This window comes from Microcaecilia unicolor, chromosome 1 (genome assembly GCF_901765095.1).
Source record: "Microcaecilia unicolor chromosome 1, aMicUni1.1, whole genome shotgun sequence".
NCBI lineage: Eukaryota > Metazoa > Chordata > Amphibia > Gymnophiona > Siphonopidae > Microcaecilia > Microcaecilia unicolor.
The window spans coordinates 517,048,715-517,067,942 of NC_044031.1; the positions used below are offsets into that span (position 1 = coordinate 517,048,715).

Below are 19,228 nucleotides of genomic sequence, written 5' to 3' on the forward strand. Positions count from 1 at the left end.
AATTCAAAGTAAGCTAGATATTGAAGATACTATCGCATGGCAAGTTCACCGAAGGATTTATCAGCAGTATGCTGTCAGATGTTGGGCAGAGAGACTCTGTATAAATAGTCTTCAGAAGGGCACTCCTTGTGGGCCCCCCCCCCCCCCCCAGGTGAGGATTAACACTTTTTATTTTAGCGTAGACAGGCCTTGGGAGGGTTGCTTTTGAGGGGCGAGGGGACGTATTTTGAAATTGATGTGGCTAATAGCCAGTGTACCTGAATATAACTCACCTTGAGCTACTACAAGGTGTGAGCAAAATCCAAATAAATAAATGTATTCAGTTTGCTGTTTTGTTTGTGTGTGTGTGTATGTTTTTTGTTGTTTTAGTTGCTTTGAAAATAGTCTATGCTAGACCACATCAAATGTGCCTTTTTCTTCCAAACCTTTGTTGTTTTTTTGTTCATTAGATGATTGGTCACCTATAACTTTGTAGATCTTTAGCAGAAGGCAGAAAGTGAAGCAGTCTGTTCTACTTCTGGTGTCTATTCCATTTGGATTTTCTGAGTATAATCTTTCCTTCCTTCCCTTTGCAGGATTACTGTGCTAGTAAATTTGGTGCTGTGGGCTTTCATGAATCCCTAAGTCACGAACTCAAAGCTGCTGAAAAGGATGGAGTGAAAATGACACTGGTGTGCCCTTACCTTGTGGACACGGGCATGTTCCGTGGATGCAGAATCAGGTCAGCAAGTAACCCCGGCAGAGAAGGGGCTCTTGGTCCAATAGCCACACTGAGGGAGGAGGGAATGAGTCCTTTGCAGCTTGTGGTCTTTGCATATTTTTAAAAATAATGTACATCCGTTCTGGATCCTTCCTTTAGATATAATGGATTTAGAATGGAATCTTAATTATATCAAGTGTTCAGCTATATATATTTTTTTATAGTATGAATATCTGAAAAATTGGACCTTTGTTTTTGGGGTGGGTTTTCATCCAAGCCTTTGAAATCATCTAATATGAAACTCTGCTATTTAGATTTAATAGTGAGCTTACTAATGTATGAATAAAGAAATCTGGTACTTCAACTGCTTACACCAGAACAGACAGTCTGAAAAAGATTTCTAAAATTATGCATAGTCTGCATTATGAAGTGAAACTTCAACCTAAAATTCCTGTTGTGTAAACAGGAGTGCCTAAACTTCTCACGGGAAGCGCCACAAAAACACTTCAAATTTCAGAAGGCTTGTGGGCGTTCTCTGGAGTCTGGCCCTTTCTTCTTGATTTAAAATATCAGAAAGGAGGGGGGAGTGCGTAAGACAGGTTCCTAGAACCCATACACCCAGATGATCAGAAGTCCCACACTATTCCAAACAGCACTCTAAAAATAGTGCTGGAACATTGCGGGTCTATAAAGCCCCTATAATCAGAGCTAATAGCATGCAAATTTAGGTATGCTATTAGCTGTGATCATAGGGGTAAATGTGTGGGAGGATTGTGCCTGAATATGTTCTCAGGCACAATCCTCCCACACTCATTTGACAAGTCCAGGCTGTCAAAAGCCTGGACCTGTCAAATGCAGGAGATGGAGGTCCTTTCAACCCCTGAACCCCCACCATTGCTTCAGCCCTGGTGGCCACCCCCAAGCTCCCCCCCCCCCCCTAGACAGCGACATGGGACTGGCCTCCCTCACATCTAAAAATAAATTCCCTGGTGGCCCAGTGGGCTGCAAACCCAACCCCCACCAACCTGGTGGTGTAGCGGCCCTCTCCCGTGCTTCTCTGATGGAAGAGGAAGTAACACACTGCTTCCTCTTCCAGCGCTGCCTTCAAAATGGCAGTGCCCTGCTCAGTGCATCCTGGGATGTGCTGGGTGGGGCTTCCCTATATGGTAGTGAAGCCCCATCCGGTGCATCCAAGGATGCATTGGACAGAGTGCTGCCATTTTGAAGTGGTGCTGGAAGAGAAGGGAGTGTACTACTCTGTCCTTCATTGGGGAGGTACGGGAGATGGGGGGGGGGTGTTGGGTTTGCAGCCCACTGGGCCACCAGGGAATATTTTTGGGTGTGAGGAGGGGGTTAAAGGGGCTGGAGAGCCACCGCATCCGGTGGATCTCCAGTCCCCCCATGCCCTTGTGTCGGCTGGGGGGGGGGGGGGGGGGGGCATCAGAGAGACTGGAGGTCCACTGGACCTCCAGTCCCTGTGTCACTGTCTGGAGGAGATTTGGGGTGGTGGAGGGCTTGGTCAGTTCTTTGGTGGGGTGGGGGGGCCCTGCTAGAATGCAGATGCATGCTGGACGGGCTCCCCATTCCTCCCCAATCATCTGTAAACCCTAACACTTTTGCAACAAACTACCGATGTTTAGCAGCCGTATCTTTAAATACCTTAGAAAAGTCTTCCTCAAGACCAAAGCTACTCACAAGAGACTCCATCTTAAGCGCTTTGTCCACTTACTTGTCAGGACAAAGCATCCAGACTCCTGAAGAAGACACCTCTCGTGCCGAAATAGTGTACCTTGTAGAGTCTTCTCTCAAATAAATTATATTTCAAATATTGGACGTCTTCGGTTTGCTTCTTGAAGAGCCTGGTTCAGTTCCCACTCCTGTCTTTGTTCCTGTAAACCCTAACACCAGCTCTGAGCTGGTATAGGGTTTACAGCAGTAGCAGCGTGCTAGTTTGGCATGCTGAGCATTGGAGAGGAATACTAATGCCCCTGTTTAGCATGCATTTGCATGCTGTTAGTGTTCAGAGCCGGTAAGCGCATTGTTGCATGCACTCGCCGGCTCTGATCCTGGGACACAAGCAAACATGGGCGCTAGTCTGGCACCCGTGTTTGCTTTTGATCATCTGAGCCATAGTGTCTAGTAAGCTAGGAAGGTGACAGCCCTCCTTGCCCACCCCCACCCCCTTTTTCTCTCCCGCTCCTGGAGTTTGCACCTTGAGAGACTATGGTGGGTAAGCCAGTAGGGGTGGTGTGTGCATGTGTAGTGTTCTCCTTCATACTGTGCCACCTCGTCATTTCCCCCTTCTTCACCTTATACCCCTACCACTGCATTTGTTGGGGGGTTGAACCCTGCCATCAATTCAGCAATAGCCATTCTATCCTTACCATAAAAAGTAAAAAAAAAAAAAAAAAAAAAGTATACCTCCGTCTGAGCCAGTCCACTTAAGGCAGGGAAAATGCTCTATTGCCCAGAGGCCCACAGCCTGTGGTCTGTGAACCTCTGTTCCAGGAGAGAGGAAAAGGATGCGAGTCTGGGTTTGTTTGTTTTTCCTCTAATGGTGAGCCTCCCTGTCAGATTTCATTGAGGGTTTTTTTTTCTTTTCATTTAAAGAATTGCAGTATAGATCTAAATGTGTGTGCGAGTTCATTTTAGCATATTCTACAGTGAAAAGTGTTTCTTTCAAGTTAATCTCTTAAGTTGATGACAGGTGGGTGTTTTGGTCTGTGCAACTTCATTCCAGGGGGATTACAATATCCTGGAGATGGGCTTTGATGTCTTTACTTGTTCTCTTTGAAGAACTGTTATTAAAAAAAGAATGTTCTTTTCTAGGAAAGAAATTGAACCTTTTCTGCCACCCTTAAAGCCAGATTACTGTGTGAAGCAGGCTATTCGAGCCATCCTCACAGACCAGCCCATGATTTCCACTCCCCGTTTGATGTACATGGTGACCTGCATGAAAAGGTAATATATTTTTCTCTGCCTCCACTTTTCCACAAACAGTTGACCAGCAAATATGCATGTGCATTATTTTTGTGATTATTGCAAAATAAGCTGGCTTTGTATTAACCCCTTCTGGTTTCCTTCTGTTTCCCCAGCATTCTGCCTTTCGAGGCGGTTGTGTGCATGTACAGATTCTTGGGTGCTGACAAGTGTATGTACCCCTTCATCGCCCAGAGGAAGCAGGCTATGAATAATAATGAGGCAAAGAATGGAATTTAACATCTGGGTTGAGTGGATTGGCCTTCATTAGCTGACCAGGATCAAAAACCTCTGACTGAAGTGTGATGTGCACTTTTGCATCGGTTCGATGCGAGTCTTTGTTTGCTGTGGCATTCTCTTAGATCCTAAATCCTGTGTATGGAACTTTAAGAAAAAAAAAACAAAAAGCCAAAAACAACAAAAAAAAACCCTTTTATTTACAAACTGTAAATTTGACTAGAGTACTTTGAAATGTGATAAGGTAAATGAAGGTGAAATGTAGCTGCCTCCACTATTCCCTTTTTTAGTTACTGTATATACAGTAAGCTTAGCCCAGTCTCTTATTGTAGAGATGTACTGTGTTTCTGCAGACTGCCATTGCTGAAAGATCTATCAGGTTTTTAGTTCTCCCTAATAAATGTTTTAGCAGTGTTTCATGCAATGGAAGCAAATATAGATGACCTGATTAGTCATGGACTGATTATGAATGCTGTTCATTTGATAACCCAAAAGTGCAAAGGACAATTGGTAGAACTGCTAAAACAATGACTTTTTAGTGTCTTTTTTTTTTTTGTGTACATCATGGATTCCTATGAATTTGTATACCTCCCTCTCCTTTACCCCTTCCTCACTCGATCATAACAATATTTTGGAATGTCTTGCTTTTATTGTCAAATCCCCCCTTTGCGTTTAGTCAAATGTCTTGGCTTTACATCTGCTGGAATTCCACTTGGCTAGATCTGCGATTTATTTTTGAATGTTATGTTAGCTTTTAATGGCAGAGTGCTCAGCCTAACCTTGCAAGGAAGGCAGGCTCATCTTTAAATGGGCTGCATAAACCCATGGTTGGTTACATCTTTCCCTGAGAAAGATGAATTTCTGTAGTTGGGCTCTTGCCAAAAATTGAAGTAGCTTAGCAGAAGAGATGAAGGTCCTGATTCACACCTTATGCCCAGTCCTACATGAATGGCCCAATTTTGTCTCTTCCAGCATATAAAGCCCCTCTCTATATGTGAATTACAAGTGGGAAGAAGTGCTTGCATATGTGGTCCTTATTGCTTCTAAATGTTTGCGCCCACATTGCTTAGTGAAGAAACCATGTCTGAGAAGTCTCTGCTTTTCATATATGGAGCTTTAAGGATATAAAGAGTGCACCATGTTTTCAAGTATTCTGTAGAACAGTCAAGGACATTTTTACAGTATTTTTGTAAAGCAAAACAAATTGTGCCTTGAATTCAATAACATCTGTATTAAACATTGTAAAAGTGAATTTCTACCTCTGTCTAAATATATACATTACACTTTGTAAATTCTCTTAACTATTGTGATTTTTTTTTTTTTTTACATGTCTTATTAAATAACTGGTGTCTGGGTTATTAAAGTGAGCCACCTTAAAGTAAAAAGTGCCTTTTTTTATTCCCACACTTTGTGTTCAGATTCTGCTTATGTTCTACATTTAATTGAGTGAGGTGGGGTTTAATTCTTTACATGGGCAATATCGACTTCACTATATAGGGATGTCTTCTGTTTGTAAAGGAAGATATTCTTGAAAGTGTTTACCATCTAATTCCACTGTAATGAAATGTTTACGCACTTTCTGTATAGAGGGACTTATCCAGTTCATACACATTGACGTAGGTGAGAGCTGATAATGTATTGCGACTTCCCTGTTGAAAACATCTGGTTCTGTTAGCCAATCACAACTATCACTAATATGCTGAAAAAGTTCTGCACACTTGTTCCTGTGAAACACTGACATTCTTTCTTTCCCTTTACTGACCAATTAATAGCATGTCACCTCTTTCCCCACCCCCCCCCCCCCCCCCCCCCCCCCCAAATTGTAACTGAATTGCAGAAGTGACTGGAAGCACAAATGTTAGTACTTTTTCTAAAATAAGGTGTAAAAAGAGCTCTGGGCCAGATGTTCAAAACAGCGCCGGAAAAATACCACCAGATCAGCAAGTCTGAACTACTCCCTAATACTCAGTGCTAATGAGATGCAAATATAGGCGGGCTCATAGGGAGTGCTCAAGAGTTATGTTTTAAGCACAGCTGTTGAGCGCATGCTCAGAGTGCTGGAGGGAAGGAGTAAAACAGGTGCCTGGCACATGCGGATGTAGAGGGGAGCTGAATTTAAAGGAGAATGCGCGTGTGAGTTGGGGAAAATGATTTCAAGATACAAACGGAGGTAAGAATATAATCCCAAACCACATCGTATCTACTGATTCCTCCATCGTATTATAACCTATGAACAGACAACCCCCATCCCTTCCCGTATCTGTCCCACCCTCTCTCTTCAACTGTCCATATGTTGAAAAACACCGGAATGCTGCTGTCTCGTCCCGGGGGTTCCATTCCCATTCCTTGTGCTAGAATGTAAAATAGAATTAAGCAGGCCCCATCTCTGAGACCAGTCTCCCCATTTCTCTCCACGGCTCGACACAACCCTAACACCAGCTGCAAGAGCTGCCCTTGTTTGGCACACTGCCTGTTGAGCATTGGGGAAGAATAGGAAGAGACCCGATTAGCATGCATTTGCATGCTCATTGCGCTGTGAGCCGGCAAGTTCGTTTCACACTCTTGTCGGCTCTCAGCCTTCTGCGGTAGCAAATATGGGCGCTTGTCTGGTGCTAATGGCCTCCAGTGCCCTATTTTGTTTCTGAGCATTGGTGCATTAGTGCTGGTACTATAAGGCAGGGACTGGGTTTACACAGCTCCTCCATCCTGGGTTATCCCATGGGAAGGGGGAGTTGTGATCCTTGCACAGTAGTGACACCTAGTGGTCAGACTGCAAGGCTCCTGAGTGAGAACTGGAATTTCAAACGCTGGATTTCTAGTGTAGAGAAGAAAATCTTGAATAGTTGCAAACAAAGGCTTATGGTGCTGCATCCCAGCCTTGGTTGTGATGGTGCTAAGTGCACAAACAGGTCAACAAATAGCAGCATTACTTTTTTTGTAGTTGCCTGTAATTGTCCACTGCTCAGATGCAATTATTTGAGGTTCATCCTGCTAGTTTAAGTAAGCTTCACACCTACTTTGTCATGAAAGTAGACAATATAATTTGTCTTCAGGTCATAGAAATTCTATTCACAAGTGTTATTTCAGCTTTCTAATGTCATAAATTGAACTCCAGATAATTCATTGGTGCTCAACACTGGCAATTCTTTAGTGTCTTTTGGTTCTGAATGTACTAAACTTTACTATTTTCCTTTTTAAGAACTTGGACTATGTTTTACAGAACATCTGTAGTAAATGAGAGCCAAAACAAATGTGGCATATTTTGCTTGGTGGTTTTAACACCCTTCCCCCTGCCAAATTAAATGTCTGATTTGTATAGCTTATTTTTCCCCTTCTTGTGGCCAGTCCTTCCTTAAAGGTTGTTCCAGTACCACCTAGACTGCCAGTAGACCACTGAAATGTATAGAGACAGGATATGATAGCAGGCAAGTATGCAACTTATCTAGTTTGCATAAAAAATAAACTTAAGCCAAGCTTTAAGAATCATCTCAAATATAAGGCTCACCTGAAGCATTCAATAATATGCCTTTTGAAAGGTTCAGAAAATTTCTCTCTTTCTACCTCTCCTTAATCCCTATCTTTCTTCATATTTTTCAACTTCTGTCATCTCACCCTCATGTCCTTCCTTACTACACCTGTGAGGTTATAGAGTATCACTGTGTGCATGCTGCTTTATTCATGCACAATATATTTTCTGTTGTCAGGTATTTAGAACACTTGCAAGTGAAAAACCTTAAGTAACAATTCAATCTAACAAAAATATTCGACCTTTTTATGATGGGGCATATTTTCAAAGCACTTTGTAAGTCAGCCCCTATGTAATGAAGAGAATGCATGCAGAAAGAAAGCAGAGCATAGTAATGGAACCTAATTCTCTTTCCATCCATAGATCCCCTTGTTCCATTGTAACCTATTAGCAAAATGCTCCAAAAACAATGGTTCTAAATGGGCTGGATTTCCAACAACATACCTATTAGAAAGGTAAAGTTTTGGAGCTGGTTGCTACTTATCTCTGAGCTTGGGTAGTCCTGCATATGTCAGAAAATAGACTTTGTCTACAAAACTTCCTTAATATAAAAATTTGCTTCAGGATCAAAATATTATCAGATTCCTTGGTGGGAATATCAACACAATATTTAAGAAAAGCTGTTGCCTCCAACCTGTCAATAGAAAGGACCCCCACCTGGCCCCAACTCTGGTTATTCAAGCTCGCTCTTACAGAGATGGAATAAAGCTTTCAGATATAAACATCTTCTACAGACAGAAGTGCAGTGCTTCAGGAACATAAGTCTAATGCAGACATTAATCTTGTTTTAGGGGAATATTAGTTGCTCCAGATTTATTTACCAATAATAATTTCACTTTATCATCAATTAGTTTTATCCGAATAATTTGCTAACATGGCTAATACTATTAAATTTCCAATTTGTGTTTCCTGTTTTAATCTATCTTTATGTTCAAATTTCTGCTTCTTTTGAAAATACAGCCATTTGCAACATAAAACTCAGGCTCTGAGTTTTATGTTGCAAACAGCTATATTTTAAAAAGAAGCAGCCTGAGATTATGTTCATGTCATAGATCTCCATGTATCAACTTTATGACACATTCTTATTAGCAACAGGGGTGAATTTGCCACAGAATTTTTCCTTCTCATGAGGAAGAGTAACTCTGGGCAGAATGACTTGCACTTCTTTGCAAAAGTAAGGAATCTTCACTCTGGCAGTAGCTCCCAACTTGAAGATTTCCAATATTTTCTAGTAGGGGAAAGAGCTCTGCTGTCTGGGTTTAAGGACGCTACAGCGGTATGGAGAAGATCACTCATTTGCGAGTCCCCTACCTTATGACTCTCCCAAGAAAATACTACTACTACTTATCATTTCTATAGCGCTACAAGACGTACGCAGTGCTGTACACTTGAATGTGAAGAGACAGTCCCTGCTCGACAGTTTATAATCTAATCAGGACACACAAGGGAATTACTAAAATGAGAATGATAAAACAGACATGGGTACTGGCCAGGTGCTTAGGAGTTAAAAACAACATCAAAAAGGTGTGCTTTTACCCTAGATTTGAAGACAACCAGAATTGGAGCTTGATGTTTTGGTTTAGGAAGTCTATTCCAGGCATATAGTGCAGTCTGGAGTTAGCAGTGGAGGAGAAGGGTACAGATTAATGAACAGAATTCCTGAGGAGGAATGTAGGGAGAGATAACCGTGGAGAGGTACTGAGGAGCTGCTTAGTAAATGCATGTTGGTCCATTATAGACCCTTTACTCCACCTGAAGGAGCAATAGTTGGAAATGGTGACTGTTTGCTTTTTATAAGGAAAAGGAATATTTTGTATCGGCAGCTCTCCAAGGTACCAAAGGGTTGTTCCAGGTCTGGCCTTGTAACCCTGAACGATTTGTTTGTTACTTGAGGCATCTCTCCCTCCTCCCTTATAACTCTGTCTTCCAGGACCTGATGACTCTCAACTCCACAATACAATATAATATAAAAACTTTAATATACTGTTAAGATGGGAAAGGCTCAAGATGTTTTTTTTTTACAATAAATAAGAACAATTCTCTACCAAACAATTTGCAAATTTAGAGAACAACCAGATATTCAATAATTTCTGAAACATAAGAACAGCCATACTGGGCCAGACCAATAGTCATCTAGCCCAATCTCCTGCTTCTAACACTGGCCAATCCAGGTCACAAGTACCTGGTAGAAACCCAATTAGTAGCAACAGTCCTGGTGCAATAAAATTGGAAGGGAACTCTATAAACTAGTAAATATTTTAAACACTTTTTTTTTTACACACTTCCAGTAACATATATATAAGGCTCATAGTATGCTCTTTCACCTAAATATGCATTAAAAAGCTATTTTAAAAAAAGAATAGTTTGAGTGAATGCTTACATTCCACCAAGCTTGGGGGGGGCAACATCCACTTTTGGCAGAATTATAAAATATGCACCAAAATACAGTTTATGCTTGAAACCATACCAAATACAGACAACATACAAACCAACTGCAGAACTCACCCTTAAAAACAGATTAAAATAGTGGCCTATCCCTTCCAACCTCAACCTCCAAGTGCTACTTTTGTAACACAGCTAATTCTTCTATGAAATGCCACAATTTCATGCTCCTCTCAAAGGAGCTAAGACGTTCCACCAATTAGACCTATAACTGAAAACATCTTAATCTTGCAGTTAGTTAGTAACATTACCTCCACATAAGACAGAATTACTAATAGGTTCCCATTTGCCAACCTCAGTGAGTGGCAAAGTCCATATAGCTGTATATAGGCAATTAAAAAACAAAACAAGGACTGAACTGCTATCTGCAACTGTTCTCAAGGCAAATAATCACACAAAAACCTGCAGTTTTAAAAAGGCAACCCCCTGCAAGCTTACCCACACGAACCTTCAAAGAATGTATGGAATCCAGCACAACACCCAAATGCCAAACCTGCTTGTATACCACCGTTCCCCAATTTGAGAGAGCAAAAATCAAAGCCAGCTCTCTCCTCAAGAGCTTTCCTTGACACACACAGGATATCTGTGTTAGATAAGTTCAAAGACAACATTCTCCTACAATCAAGAGAATAATATTGATTAGAGTTCAGTAGCATACCTGTTTCCTCCTGAGTAAACCCCACCCCCCTCTGAATCACCAACTGAATACAATCAACATAGATTCTAACCTTGGTGTCTCTCTATGCAAGCAACACTTGTGATGGCCACATATAAATGTTAAACAATACTGAAAAGGGAGCAGAGCTGTCAGGTACCCTCCCATGTCACCAACTCCCAAATAAACCTGTTTGCCAGTGGCTCTCTACAAATCAGGAAAATCAATCTGGAGCCTCACTTCCATATCAGAACCTTCACAAACACTTCAAATGAAAAATAAATCTCACATCCTCTAGTGTCAAATGCTGACAAAATGCCCAAAGATATACTAGAAATCTATTCTTTTCATCCAAATCTCAAAGTGACATTCAGCAAGAAGACCAGCAAGGTCTTTGAACTATGTCTTTTTCTAAATCCAAATGGACTGTTATGTAATAATCTGCCTTAAATATAAATGAAATGTAACAGAGCAAATACCACAGCCTCTAAAATCTTACTAAAAAAAAAAGAGGGATTGGAATAGGGCAATAAGATATAAGCACACAAACATCAATGGTCCCATTGTTCAACAAGGAATGAACCACAGATCACTTCAATTGATCAGAGACTATTCGTGACGTAGAAACTCATTAGTCACCTTGCAGAAATGGTTTGCAAAGGTCAGTTTGCCAAACTTAAGCACCTGAGTTGGACAAGGTTCAAGCAAACAAGCCATATTCCACAATCCTGACATCACAGTATCATTACAAAAATATTAAAAGAAACCAAACCAAGAACTGATCTTTGTGGTACACCACTGTTAATATCCCTTTTCCTTGGAGTGAACTCCATTTACCACTATCCTCTGTTGCCTTCCACTCAACCAGTTCCTTACCCAGTCTGTCACTTTTGGGCCCAAGGGCACCCATTTTATTTATCAGCTGCCTATGTGATACCATGTCAAAGCTTTGCTAACATCTAAGTAAACCACATCTAAGCACTCTCCCTTGATAGAGTTCTCAGATTTCAGCAAAGCAAAGTATACGTTTCTATAAGCCAGGAAGGACTTACTCTCTACATTGAAGAGCTGTGGTTCTATTATCTACCAAGAATCTGAGGTGTCATCTGGCATAATATAATAACAGAGCAGACATGAATATCAGTCCAGTTGAGAGTCTTCTTCTTTGGGTCCTCTGGTATGGAAAGATTCTTTTGTATTTGCTGGTTTCCACATATTGCTTCCTAACAGACAATCTTGTTTTTCTGTATTGCACTGAAACATAAGATGTTCTTCAGGAAAAGCACTATATGCAGGATCCTCTTTCAAACATCAGATTACTTCTTCTATGGCCCTTGAATCTCTTTTTGTTTGTATCTCATTCATGAGCCAAAGGACCATGTAGGGATATGTGGCTCTCTGCAAGCCAGATACTTTAGTACAGACCAGAGAGTCTGCTTTGAATCCAGTAGAGAGAGAGATTCTGCTTCTGGTTGTTTTTTCTCTTCTTGTGTCCCTGTAGATTGTTTGCTAGAATGCTTTTGAAAAGTAACTTCTTTGCACTCAGTGTATTGACTGTGCTTACACACAAGTTCTGAAGTCCTCACAGTGTTTTACTTAATTCATGTAACATGGCCTGTGAAAGTTAATTTTACTTCATAGCTTATGTATACAGGGTAAAACCATGTTGAAGTGGGCTACCATACTTCATGTTTAAATGTGTTCAGAACAAGAACTTATAACTTCTGTTGCATTTTCTTCTGAGGGGTTTGAATAGCTGAAAGAATTGTATGTAGGACCACTTATATAGCAATGATTCAACTAAATGGGTTTTTTATTTTTTTTATTCTACATGACTCCGACTAGGTTTTTTTTTTTATTTTATTTAAGGAGGGGTATGGAAAGTCCAACAATTTCATCCTGCTGTTTTGAACCTCCAGCTCAGTTGGGCATCTGATGTCGTGACCTTTTGTTTGAAACTACTTTGGTATTATTTCCCTTTTCCTCTTCACCTAGTCCACCAATCCCAGTGGCGTAGCCAAGGGTGGGCCTGGGTGGGCCCAGGCCCAACTACTTTGGGCTCAGGCCCACCCAGTAGCAGCACACCTATGGTGTGGCTGGCAGGGATTCCCAAGCCCCACCAGCTAAAAACTCCCAACAACTGTCCCTCCTGCATACCTTGTAAATAGCAGATGGCATGCAGGTGAGAAGGAAAGACCAAATCACCTATAAGACAGGGAGGGGTTCTTCTGCACACCCATCTTGGGTCCAGGCCCACTCAAAGTTGGGTGTCTGACTACGCCCCTGACCCATCCCATTGAGAATCCTTGACTAGGGCCATGCATCAGGACTCCTTCTGGAACTGTGCAGTCATGGGCTCTAAATTCATCTACTAGCTGTTGCATGATGACTGGGATTTAGGGCCAGCTTAAGCTATAGGCAAACAAGGGCTCTAGCTCCGAGGGGGTGGCAAAGAACTGCAAAAGTGACAGCAAAGCAATAGGCCCTGACAACCATACAACTTTATTTTCCTATCAGGCTACAAAAATTTGGAATTCTTTGCCAAATTTTATAATTTCCCTATCTCAATACATGCCTCACCATAAATCTCTCAAAGTAACTTTATTTAGAAAACTAGTAAAAAAGGCCCGTTTCTGAGACCAATGAAACGGGCGCTAGCAAGGTTATCATCGGAATGTGTATGTTTGAGAGAGTGTGTGTGAGAGTGACTGTGTGAGAGACAGAGACAGAGTGAATGTGCGAGTGTGTGTGTGCGTGACATAGAGTGAGGCTGTGTGTGTGAGATTGTGTGTGTGAGAATGAGAATGTGTGTGAGAAAGAATGAGAGTGTGGGGCAGGGGCCCCCCTCCATCTCCCGTCCTCTTTCCGCCTCCCCAAGTCTTCCTTCCCCCCCCCCCCCCCCCTTCCTTCCCCTTCCCCTCTCCTTTTTCCTCCCCTTCTCCCTCCCAGATTCAGTGTCGTGGCCCCCCTATCCCTCCGCCTTTCAGGGTCGTGGCCCTCCCTCCCTCCCTCCCACTGCCACATTCAAGCTGGCTCCCTCCCACTGCCACGTTCAAGCTGTCTCCCTCCTTCGCTGCTTCCCATGTTCAGGCTGGCTGGCTCATTCCCTCCCTTCCTCAGATGTTCAGGCTGCCTGCCTGCCTGACTCCCTCCCTCCCACGTTCAGGCTGGCTCGCTCCCTTGCTTTCTCCCGTGTCAGTGCTCCACCCTCGACGTCATCGCGTTGTTACGTGAGGGTGGGGTGATGGTACTCCTGCCTTATTTCTTGCAGGTGATGCGTGTGAGGTCACGATCAGGTGGGCGATGCGATTCATTGACCTCCCCCCTCCCAGCTTCAGTGTTGTGGCCCCCCTCCCTCCCACTGCTACGTTCAGGCTGGCTCCCTCCCTCCCTCCCATGTACAGGCTGGCTTGGTGGGTGGCTCGTTCCCTCCCTCTCTGCGACGTTCAGGCTGCCTGCCAGCCTCCCTCCCTCCCTCTGACATTCAGGCTGGCTCACTCCCTCCCTCGCACGATCATGCTGCTTTCCTCCCTTGCTTCCTCCCATGTCATTGCTCCGCCCTCGACGTCATCGCATTGTGACACGAGGGCAGGGCGATGGTAGTCCTCCCTTCTTTCTTGCAAGCGATGCGTTTGACGTCATGTACGGGTGGGCGATGCGATTCGTGGAGTGTAACTGCTCCACCTTCGACGTCATCACGTTTGACGCGAGGGCGGGGCAGACACTCATGGAGAAAAAGCAATCTACACCATGACATTTTAGAACGTTGGGAGACTTGAGGCTTCATTAGAGCGTTGGAGGTGCGTTTTATATAGAGAGATATGTTTTCAGGTAAGGTTAATTTAATCTTACTTTCTTTTATTAAGGTTTTGCAGATAGCCTATTTAGAAATCTGTGCTTAGTTTAATTTGATTTAATCTATAACTGTACTTCTCTGCTTGTAACCTCCCAATTTTATTGAACTGGTTATATTTGTAAATGTAATCCATTCAGAACCTAATTTAAGGTGTGAGGGGAATATATCTCTATGGTAATGTAATGTAAAAACTATCAGTGCTTTCAATCACTTTGCCTATGTATCTTTCAAGTGCAGAAGTAAACAGTCACAATTAGGAAGGGTATGGAGTCCAGGTGTGCGGATGTTATAATGCCGTTGTATCGCTCCATGGTGCGACCGCACCTGGAGTATTGTGTTCAGTACTGGTCTCCGTATCTCAAAAAAGATATAGTAGAATTGGAAAAGGTACAGCGAAGGGCGACGAAAATGATAGTGGGGATGGGACGACTTTCCTATGAAGAGAGGCTGAGAAGGCTAGGGCTTTTCAGCTTGGAGAAGAGACGGCTGAGGGGAGATATGATAGAAGTGTATAAAATAATGAGTGGAATGGATCGGGTGGATGTGAAGCGACTGTTCACGCTATCCAAAAATACTAGGACTAGAGGGCATGAGTTGAAGCTACAGTGTGGTAAATTTAAAACGAATCGGAGAAAATTTTTCTTCACCCAACGTGTAATTAGACTCTGGAATTCGTTGCCGGAGAACGTGGTACGGGCGGTTAGCTTGACGGAGTTTAAAAAGGGGTTAGATAGATTCCTAAAGGACAAGTCCATAGACCGCTATTAAATGGACTTGGAAAAATTCCGCATTTTTAGGTATAACTTGTCTGGAATGTTTTTACGTTTGGGGAGCGTGCCAGGTGCCCTTGACCTGGATTGGCCACTGTCGGTGACAGGATGCTGGGCTAGATGGACCTTTGGTCTTTCCCAGTATGGCACTACTTATGTACTTATGTACTAAGCGCTGTTTTTCCCCATGGCCTTGTTTATTTTTCTATTTTTGATGGGGGAGGGGGTTGTAAGTGACTTAACTTACTTTGGACCCTTTATACTAACCTTCAAAAGTATTTGTGGGTTAGTATGTGTTTCTGTGAAACTTAGCTAAGATGCAAATGAGCTTGTGGCTTATTTGCATCCATATCTAAACTGTGCATTTCATTGCTCATGCATTGCCGCAGCCAGGACCTTTATATGTGAGAAAAAAACTACTCTTTTGCATGGCAGTAGCAGGAGAAAATTAAATGTCCTACTTGCCTGAATTGGAGGCCTCCTGTACCCTTTTCCCTGTGGGACCTTTGATCTCTGGTGATCCAGTAGATTTGCTTCTCCATCCTTCTGAGCCATGACATGCAGCTAAAATATTTAAAAGACCTTCCTGAAGTCCCACCCTTTACATAGTAGAAAGCGAGGCCAACTAGTTTTTTTGTTGTTGGAAAGGCCATCACATACCCTACTCCTTTGTGTTTTCTTGTGATACGTTTGTAGTGGTGGTTTGGTTTCTCCACCTTTGGGTGGCTCCCTCACACCAGTTGACCCCTAGTCATAGTCGCCTGGTACTAGGGCATGTGAAAGTTATCCTTTTTGACTCAAAGCCCTCTTTAACATGTAGCACCACCCTTCCACCAATTTGATTTACTCTATCATTGCATTGTACCTGTCGCTGAGATGCCTATTATATCTACCCTTCATTCAATATTATACATTCCATCTCTTCTATCTTACTTTTTAGACTTCAAGCATTTTTATGCAAATGTTTCAAAGTACATGTTTTGTTTGCATTTACAACCTGCCTAGCAGTTGACAGGGTTAATAAGCTCCATGTTCTGTCTGTTCTTTACTTAAAGGCACCTGGGCTACTTTTGCCTTCATTGTAATTTTTCTGTTATGATTCTCCCTGTTTTGTTAAAATTCTTCAAAGATGCCTCAGTTTGAAACATGCACTGCTGAGTGACTGTAAGCTTTTCTCAAGTTCTAGTTTGTTTTGTTTTTCAAGCTCTAGTTTGACAGCTGCTCTTCTTTTTTTAAATGTTAGTGCCAGAAGCTGGGCTCCCCTGATAAAGGTGGAGCTCATCCTTTTGGAATAGTTTCCCCTTCACCAAAATGTCATCTAGTTCATAACAAATCTAAAGCCTCTTTCCTGTATCATTGTGACTCTAGAGCTTTGTCTGTCCCCAGGGTCCTGCACATGGTTTTCAACTTTTTTCCTAAAATCCTAAATTTGGCTTCCGAATTTCCCTTCCTCACCTTCCTATGTCATTGGTACCCACATGTTCTATGACAGCAGGCTACTCCCTAGTATTGTCTAAAATCCTATCTAGATGATGTGTTAGGTTCACCTCCTTTGATTCAGGCAGGCAAGTTACCAAGGGGTCCTTTTATTAAGGTGCACTGAAAAATAGCCTGCGGTAGTGTAGGAATGGATTTTGGGTGTACGCAAATCCATTTTTCAGCGCACCTGTAAAAAAATGCCTTTTAAACATTTTTGCTAAAAATGGACATGCGGCAAAATAAAAATTGGCGCACTTCCATTTGGTTCTGAGACCTTACCGCCACCCATTGACTTAGTGGTAAGGTTTCTCGCATTAACTGTGCAGTAATTGCCTCCGTGTGTCAAGTTGGAGTTACCACCAGATTTTCGCTGAATGCCAGAAAATAAAATATCCAGGAGAGAACAGATTCTTATCAGAAGATTCTTCAGTCAGATAAGTTTAATTTTAATACAGACTATCTGTATAATATAAAATTGGACCATTGAATGAGAGTTGAAAGCATAATTTGGATGGCTCTAATGAGCATTTCCAACTTTATTGCTCTTCTGATGGGCCTTCTATAAATATTTATGTTGCTAGATATGTTCCTATGAGTGTGTTTTGATTGTTTTCCCCAAAGATTTGATATCTGAACAGGAAAGAAGGTCATTTTCGAAAAAGATAGATGTCTATCTTTGTGTTTGAAAATGTTATGGACATCTTGTGATTTGGACGTCCTTTTTTTGGTCCATTTTTGAACAAAAGACATTCGAATGCATGACATTCAAAACAGAGGAGGAGTGGCTTAATGGTTAGTGCAGTGGGCTTTGCTCCTGGCAACCTGGGTTCAATTCCCACTACTGCTCCTTGTGACTTTGGGCAAGTCAAATGCACAAGGGGCATTTTTGGATATGACATCTAAGTCTGAATTTGAACAGAAAAGGTCATTTTCTACAAAAAAAAAAAAAGCCTATCTTTTCCTTTTGAAAATGCTGTTTGTAAAAATGTTTTGTGATTTGGGGGAGTAAGGGGAGGGGAGCCCCGATTCCCTCCAGTGGTCATCTGGTCATTTGGGTCACCTTTTGTGTGGAGTAGAGGAGTAGCCTAGTGGTTAATGCAGCAGACATTGGTCCTGGGGAAGTGGGTTCAATTCTCCCTACAGCTAGTTTTCCTAAAAACAGGTCTAGCTCAAAAAGTCTATGTTTTAGTCTTGGACGTTTTTGTTTTGTTCTACTATGCTGAAAGACATCTAAGTCTTAGGAAAACCCAAGTCCAGCCTTGAACACATCCCTGGCACGCCCTCTTGAGATTTAGACATCCTTCTGATGGACTTCAGAGAAAGACATCTAAAAATAGGTTTCGAAAATACTGATATGGAACTCTTTGTGAGATAAACATCCAAATGCAGACTTATGTCACTTTTTGGACATTTTTCTCTTTTGAAAATGAGTCTGTTAGCGGTAAGGTCTCACACGCTACCCAAGCAGTAAGCATGGAGCACGTGCCAACTGCCATTTACTGCTGGGTAAATGGCAGTTGGCGCGTGTGTTTTCTACTCTGTGTTTTCAGCACACGCCAACTTTGGAACTACCATCTGGGGCATGCGGTAGCCGGGTGGTAATGCTGATTTTGCACATGCTGGACACACATAGGCCCTTACGTGCCTTTGTAAAAGTGTCCCCTAACTGGCTATGGGTTCATAAGTACATAAGTATTGCCATACTGGGAAAGACAAAAGGTCCATCAAGCTCAGCATCCTGTTTCCAACAGTGGCCAATCCAGATCACAAATCCTGTCAAGATCCCAAAAAGTACAAAACATTTTATACTGCTTATCCCAGAAATAGTGGATTTTCCCCAAGTCCATTTAATAACGGTCTATGGACTTTTCCTTTAGGAATCCGTCCAAACCTTTTTAAAACTCCGCTAAGCTAACCGCCTTTACCACATTCTCTCGCAACAAATTCCAGAGTTTAATTACACGTTGAGTGAAGAAAAATTTTCTCCGATTTGTTTTAAATGTACTACATTGTAGCTTCATCGCATGCCCCCTAGTCCTAGTATTTTTGGAAAGCGTGAACAGATGCTTCACATCTACCCGTTCAACTCCACTCATTATTTTATAGACCTCTACCACATCTCCCCTCAGCTGCCTTTTCTCCAAGCTGATGAGCCCTAGCTGCTTTAGCCTTTCCTCATAGGGAAGTCGTCTCATCCCTTTTATCATTTTCGTCGCCCTTCTCTGCACCTTTTCTAATTCCATAAACCCAGAAATTCAAAGCTGGAGACTTGACATGGCCAGATATTGAATTTCCGGATATAGTGCTGGCGGCAGTCAGCAAAACGTTGAGTGCCACCGACTGAATATCCACTTCTATATTTTTAATTTGTCATTGAGTGCTGCCAGCTGAATATATTCTTGTGGGCGTCTTATCATTTAGCGCACACTAAATCTGTTAGCGCACCTTAGTAAAAGAACCCCTGAGAGTTCTTTTGGATATTTTGCTTGGGAACCTTTATTTGCACTTTGGCCACTGTGATGAAAAGACAGATCAAATTCAAAAATAGCCTAATGCAGCACAGAAACATTGATATATTGAAAGA

At 42.2% G+C, this 19,228-nt stretch overlaps 1 protein-coding gene across 2 annotated transcripts in view; it reads left to right on the top strand.

Annotated features, from left to right (window-relative positions):
* The window catches only part of RDH10 (retinol dehydrogenase 10), a 42,373-nt gene extending 37,074 nt beyond the window's left edge, over nucleotides 1-5,299 (top strand). For both annotated transcript variants that reach the window (XM_030215578.1, XM_030215577.1), the window contains exons 4-6: nucleotides 576-721; nucleotides 3,530-3,661; nucleotides 3,796-5,299. In XM_030215578.1, the coding sequence (XP_030071438.1) occupies nucleotides 576-721; nucleotides 3,530-3,661; nucleotides 3,796-3,919 (402 nt within the window). In that variant the 3' untranslated portion in view covers nucleotides 3,920-5,299. The remainder of the gene's footprint in view (nucleotides 1-575; nucleotides 722-3,529; nucleotides 3,662-3,795) is intronic.
* Nucleotides 5,300-19,228: the final 13,929 nt, after the last annotated feature.